The sequence below is a fragment of the Sapajus apella genome, unplaced genomic scaffold (assembly GCF_009761245.1).
Source record: "Sapajus apella isolate SASKATOON/1434 unplaced genomic scaffold, GSC_monkey_1.0 scaffold48, whole genome shotgun sequence".
Taxonomy (NCBI): Eukaryota; Metazoa; Chordata; class Mammalia; order Primates; family Cebidae; genus Sapajus; species Sapajus apella.
The window spans coordinates 6018890-6025772 of NW_022436988.1; the positions used below are offsets into that span (position 1 = coordinate 6018890).

Sequence of the window (6883 nt, forward strand, 5' to 3'; positions counted from 1 at the left end):
CACACAGACACACACACACACAGACACACACACAGACACACACACAGGCACGCGCACACACACACACACACAAGATCCCTTGGGAAAGAAGCCATGATGAGATCAAGAGAGGGCCTGGGGCCAGGTGCAGTGGCTCAGGTCTGTAATCCCATCACTTTGAGAGGCCGAGGTGGTAGGGTCGCTTGAGCCCAGGAGCTCGACACTAGACTGGGCAGAGTAGGAAGACACCATCTCTACAAAAAAGTTAAAAACTAGCCAGGTGCGGTGCTGTATGCCAGTGTTTCCAGCTACTCAGCAGGCTGAGGCGAGGGGACTGCGTGAGCCTCAGAGTACAAGGTTGCAGTGAGCCCTGATTGCACCACTGCACTCCAGCGTGGGTGACACGGCAAGACCCTGTCTCATAAAAAAGAGGTGGGGGGTGCCTAGAAGCTGGCTGGAGACTCTCCAGGGCCCAGTCAGGGTTTTGCCCACTATGCCAATTGCTGCCCCAGGAGTACAGGTCAGGGACCCCTGAGGCAGTCACTCAGGAGTGGTGGCTCAAGGGCACTCTAGCCAGGAGCCCTCTCTCCACCCACCCAACCACCCCGGCTCAGTGTCTCCAAAGCTAGGCCTGACCCAGGAGTCCATTTGGCTGGACTGCTACTGCAAGGGTTGGGTGGGAGCCCAACTCCACTTCCCCACCACTGAGCCACGGCTCTGCTGCTCTGCTGGCCCTGCCCAGGTCCCCTTCTCTATAGGGCCTCTCCTACCTGGTGGGCACCCTCATCTCTGCCCCTAGGCTCTGGCCAGATGTGGGGCTCAGGGCAGCAGAGCACGCTGGGGTGGCAGGAATGGGTGGTGGCTTCAGTGTCTGCAGCCAGCAGGTGTGAGAATGGTGCAGGGGATGGGGGCTCACCTTGGCCTTGCGCAGCAGCTGCTGAAATTCGGGCTGCGGTAGGAGGCCGTGGTTCTTCACGAAGGCTGGCACCTCGGGGGGCCGCTGGCTCTCGTAGTACACAGTGCCATGAATCTCCATGTATTTGTTCAAGATGCCCAGAAACTTCTCCTTCCCCTGGAAAAAGAAGAGGGGGAGATGGGAGCCTCATGTGAACCACAGGAGGCAAAGTCAGTCAAGGAGACGCCTTGATCTGGAAGTCAGAAGATGTGGGCCCAGTCTCAGGTTGGCCATTAACTGGTTGTGGGACCCTGGAAAAGGCCCCTCCCCTCTCTGGCTCTCAAAATCTGTGAGTTGCAGAGATTGGACTAGAGCAGAAGCTTCCAGATTACTTTTAGCCACGAAGCTGTTTTCTTTCCAAAGGAACCCTATGGAGACCAATACTTAAATGGATTCAGGGGAGGCCACTTGGCCTCCCCTGAACCCCTAATGACCTCTAAGCTTCTCAGAGGAGCTGCGGAGCTCTCTGTAGTCCAGATCATTCATCCATCTGTCTCACACACATCCATCCTATCCATCCATCCTCCCACCATCCATTCATCCATCTGCCCATCACTCTATTTGTTCACCCACCCATCCATCCATTCACCCATCCATCCCTCTCACACATCCCTCCACTCACCCATTCACCCATCTACCCATCATCTACCCATCCATACACCTTATCTCCATTCCTTCTTTCATCAAAGGTGGGGGACCTCTGATGGAAGCTCCATATTTGGGATTAGAACTCAGGGGAATTCTACCCTGGAAAAAAGGAGGAAACAGAACTAGACCCGTCCTTGCAGCGGCTGAATCCATTTTGTCTCAATCACTATATGGATTAAGGTGATCCGAGATTGCTAGGGCCCCCAGCTGCAAGCCCAGAGTAAAAGTAAATTCTGTCTGGAATAAAATAGGGGCATCCTGGACCTTAAATTATCCTACGATTTTTCATATTCATTTTCCGGAACTCAAAAAAAAAATAACCATTGAAATCCCAATCAAATCCCCAGTAGACTTTTTGGTTTTGGTTTTGGTTTTGGTGGAAATTGACAAGCTGATTCTAAAACTCATTTGGAAATGCGAAGGAGCTAGAACAGACAACTTTGAAAAAGAACACTGTTAGCAGACTTCTATTACCGATGTCAAGACTTATCATAAAGCTACAGTAGACCAGACAGTGTGGTATTGGCATCAAGATAGACACGCAGATCAATGGAACAGAATAGAGACTCCTGAAATAGACCCACACCCAGTATGGTCAACTGATTTTCGACAAAGGTGCAAAACATTTCAGTGGAGGAAGGATAGTTTCATCAATAAATGGTCATGAAACACGATATCTATACACAAAAAAGTGAAAGAACTTTACACTTATTATATGCAGAAGTTAATGCAAAATGGATCACAGACTTAAATATAAAACCTAAAACTATAAAACCTACACAAAAAAAAAGGAAAAAAATCTTTGTGACCTTGTGTTAGACAAAGATTTCTTGAATGCAATACCAAAAGCACAATCCATAAAAGAAAACACAGGACTTCATTAAAATGAAGAACTTTTGCTCTTTGAAAGACACTGTTAAGAGAAAGACAAGGCTGGGTGCAGTGGCTCATGCCTGTAATCCCAGCACTTTGAGAGGCTGAAGCGGGAGGACCGCTTGAGCCCAGGTGTTTGTGACCAGAGTAGGCAACATAGGGAGACTTTCTCTCTCTCTCTCTCTCCATACACACACACACACACACACACACACACACACACACGTGTGTGTGCATGTATATGTAGAGAGACAGAGAGAGACAAGCCACAGACTGGAAGAAAATATTTATAAAGCATATATTTGATACAAGACCTGGATCCAGAATATATAAAGAACTCTAGCAGGGCGCGGTGGCTCAAGCCTGTAATCCCAGCACTTTGGGAGGCCGAGGCGGGTGGATCACAAGGTCAAGAGACCGAGACCATCCTGGTCAACATGGTGAAACCCCGTCTCTACTAAAACTACAAAAAATTAGCTAGGCATGGTGGCGCGTGCTTGTAGTCCCAGCTACTCAGGAGGTTGAGGCAGGAGAATTGCCTGAACCTAGGAGGCGGAGGTTGCGGTGAGCCGAGATCGCGCCATTGCACTCCAGCCTGGGTAACAAGAGTGAAACTCTGTCAAAAAAAAAAAAAAAAAAAGAACTCTAAAAACTCCGTAGTAAGAAAATAAACAACCTAATATTTCCAATAGGCAAAACTTTTTAAAACGACACATCACAAAAAAGATATATGGAAGACAGAGAAACACACAAAAATGTCTTCATCATTAGTCATGAGGAAAATGTCAACTTAAACCACAAGAAGACACCATTCCATGCCTGTCAGAATGGCTGAAATTTACGAGACTGACCATGCCAAGCACAGATGCATTTGTGAAATAATTTAAAGCCTCCTACATTGCTGGTAGGACTATAAAATGGCATGACAACTTAAAAAAAAAATTAAACATACTTCTACAGTATTAAACAGCCATTATATTCTTAGGCATTTACCCAAGGAGAAATGAAAGCATATGCTTCTACAAAAAATTGTACATGAACCAAAAAGGCTAGTCAAGACTCCCTGAGTTGCTTTCACAACTTTTCCATGGGTTGCCACCTACAGATTGAAAAGTTCCACCTAGCTCGCTCAAATGACTCTCTGAGAGTCTGGATCATTTTCTCCAGGGATGAGGGTGGGTTTGCCCTGTGCCTGAACCAGTCGCCTTTCCCTCCTTCCTGTTTCATTCCCTTGGTCCCTCACCCCCACCCCTCCGTGCGTCCTGGGACTACAATCTACTAAAATAGCACCCAAGCCTTAGCCTCAGGCTCCACTTTCTGGGGAATACAGAATAAGACAGACCTGCTTAGCACAAAAATCACCCAACGCCTCACCCTGGGTCCCCAGCTCCCTTTCCCTGTAAGGATGATAAATGACCTCCCATCTTCCCTCCTTCCTCCTCTGCTTCTCAGCCACCTGGTCCCCTGAACTCTGGACGGCATCTCTCCCAGGATGCTTTCATTTTTCTCTTCATCCAGCCACCTCTGACTTCCTTTGGTTACAAATACCAGAGCAAAGATGTCTTTTTTTGGAAGCAGCTTCTTTGAGGTCTCTAGCTGAACAGCGTTGCCTCGGGCTATCACAGAATTTCCAGTGCTAGAGATAAAACCTTTCTCTTCCCAGACTTCATAACCTCTCATTCTCTTGGGCCAGTTTCTTAATAGCATTTTCTGATAAAAGTAGATTCCGTGCGTTCTGCGACCCTCCGACTCTGCCCTCTTCCCCAGCACCCAGTGTCCACATCCTCCCAGGCTTCTCTGCAGCTGTGGCAATCAGCATGGGGAGCCTCACCTCCCAGCGCCCCCCTCACACCCCACAGTGAGCGCTGATATCTCAGCAGAGGCTTCGTAACGCTGGGGAGAGTGTAGAGTTAAGGTCAAGCGCTCTGCTCTGGACTTAGATTGATGCAGGCTGGAACATGAGCTCTGCGCTTACTAGCTATGGGTCACCTTCCAACTCACTGCGCCCTGGGGTCCTCATGTGCAGAGTGGGCGTGATCACACGCAGTACCTATCTCATGGTGTGAAGGTTAAATAAGAGACTCACGTGAGCCCTTCGTGCAATGCCTGGCACAAAGCAAGCTCTCAGCGAACAGCAGCCTCTTGGGTGGATGCAGCCCAGATTGTGAGATGCCCCCCACCGCCGAGTCCTCCTTCTCTCCTCCCTCCTCAGTCATAGAACCCGGAACTGGGGTGGGCACACTGAACTGAGCTGCCTGGAAATAAAGCCACCTAGTGTCCCCTGGAAGTCGGCATGGCCCTGTGGCCAAGATGGAGCTGACGAGCAGTGTGGGAAAGAATGACCCTAAACAGGGTGCCCTGCGCTGCCGCGTCCTTCTCCTTGCTGGCTGGGATGTAGAGGTAATGACTTGAATGGCTGTGGCCCACTGGAACCCTGAGGCAAGGCTGGGGTGGAAACTAAACACAGCGGGTCAAGGTCAGAAGACCCCCGGGAACGCCACACCAGCCTTCCCGACTTCTGGAATTTGCAAGCAGGAAAGAAAATATACTTCCAACTTGTTTAAATCACAGTTACCTTTGGAGTTTTCCTTCAACAGCTGGATCTAATCCTAACCAGTGTAGTTGTGAGACTGGTTAAATACAGCAATCATGTAACAGGCCTGATGTAGGGTGAAGGGGCTTCCCCTGACCGTCTCCTCATTATTAACCTTGACCTCATGCCACCTGCCTGATGCAATGACCCATCCAACGCTGGTCCCTCTCACTCCCCAGGAGCCCTCTGGTGGCCATGCCAAGCAGGACCTTGACCTCCAGGGACCTGCCTCCCCTCACAGAGGAGCCAGGAAAGATGGCTCCTGGACCCTGCTGTCCCCATCACCCTCCTCCCCACCTTGGTCCATCCACAGGAGCCACAGCTCCAGAGAGCCTGAGTCAGGGGAACATCGCGAGGAGAGACCCCTGGAGGGGCTGCTGGAGAGGGGAAGGGAGCAGAAGGCAGAGGGGGCAGGCGGCAAGCGTTTTCCGTACCTGGAGCTGCCTCATGGCCAGGGGGAGCACAGGGAACAGAGAGAGAGAGAGAGAGAGAGAGGTTAGTGATGATTCGCAGACAACACCCCATGCAGGCAGCTCCTCTCTGGGGACCCCCAACCCTGAAGATGGGGTTCTAGTCTCTAAGCCTCTCCTGCTTCTCTCTGCTTCTCATCCCACAGAACCCCCAAGTCTAGCCTGACCCCCCCATGCCCCCCCCCAACCCACCACACCCTTGCTGGGTTTACATTGTTTATTGATCTGTTCCTTGGGAGGGTGGAAGATTTAGTCACAGTCCTCAATGAAGGAATCATTTATTACCGGAGGACAAGCTGTCAGCCTCCAGGCTGGGTGTCTTTAAATGGCAGTTAGGAACGTTTTGTCGTGAACTGTTCCTGGGAGACATTTCCAGCATGCAGGGGCGGGAGGTGGGCGCCACATCCTGGAAGGAGGAGATAAGGGACCTGGGGGGGGGGGGGGGGGGTGCTGTGCTGGGCGGGGCCTGTGCTAGGCGGGCGGGTGCTTCCTGCGAGCAGGGGCAGGGCTCACCTTCCAGATGCTTGCCTCCTTGCCATACACCACGGCCATGTTGCTGGCTTTGCCACCTTTGATGAGCTGCTTCTCCGTCTCGTTGAGTTCCTCAGACACGAAGCCCATGAAGGAGTTGTCGGGGGTGTGAGCTAAGCCCAACCGCGCAAAAGGAATTGAGTCACCAAACAAGCAATGGCCGCCCCGGCCTCCCTGGACTGCGCTGCCCAAGGGGTCCTCTTCTGGCAAGGATGGGAAAGGGGGCGGGCCTTAGGAGTAGCTGGGGAGAGTGTAATCAGTGCCCTGGCCTGGGGGGCCCCTTCCCAGAGACTGCCACAAAGCTCAGAGCAGAAGGAAACCTAGGCCTGGCATGGTGACTCACGCCTGTAACTCCAGAACTTTGGGAGGCTGAGGTGGGAGGATCCCTTGAGCCCAGGAGTTTGAGGCCAGCCTGGGCAACATAGTGAGACCCTGTCCCTATTTAAAAATGCAAAACTTAGCCAGGCATGGTGGCACGCGCCTGTAGTCCCAGACACGTGAGAGGCCCAGGTGGGAGAATCGCCTGAGCCCACTAGTTCAAGGCTGCAGTGAGCTATGACGGCGCCACTGCGCTCTAGCCTGGGCACAGAGAGACCCTGTGCAAGAAGAAAAAAGAAGGAGAAGGAAGAAGATGATGATGATGAAGAAGAGAAAGAAGAAGAGGAAGAGGAAGGAAGAGGAGGAGAGGAGGAGGAAGATGGGGGAGGGGAAGGGGAGGGGGAGGGATAAGAGGAAGGAAAAAGAGGGAGAAGGAAAAGAAGACAAGATGAAAGAGAGGGAGGAGGAAGGGGAGGAGGAGGAAGGGGAGGAGGAGGAAGGGGAGGAGGAGGAAGG

The 6883-nt window shown here is 51.5% G+C and overlaps 1 protein-coding gene across 5 annotated transcripts in view; it reads right to left on the minus strand.

Annotated features, from left to right (window-relative positions):
- Positions 1-6883, minus strand: part of MGAT5B (alpha-1,6-mannosylglycoprotein 6-beta-N-acetylglucosaminyltransferase B) — an 86189-nt gene that overhangs the window by 12208 nt on the left and 67098 nt on the right. For 4 of the 5 annotated variants that reach the window (XM_032241546.1, XM_032241548.1, XM_032241544.1 and 1 more), the window contains 3 exons: positions 6032-6162; positions 5483-5488; positions 896-1051 (listed from right to left, as the gene is read on the minus strand). In XM_032241546.1, coding sequence (XP_032097437.1) covers positions 896-1051; positions 5483-5488; positions 6032-6162 — 293 coding nt within the window. Of the gene's footprint in view, positions 1-895; positions 1058-5482; positions 5489-6031; positions 6163-6883 lie in introns of all 5 variants that reach the window. The other variant, XM_032241545.1, reaches the window with a different exon arrangement.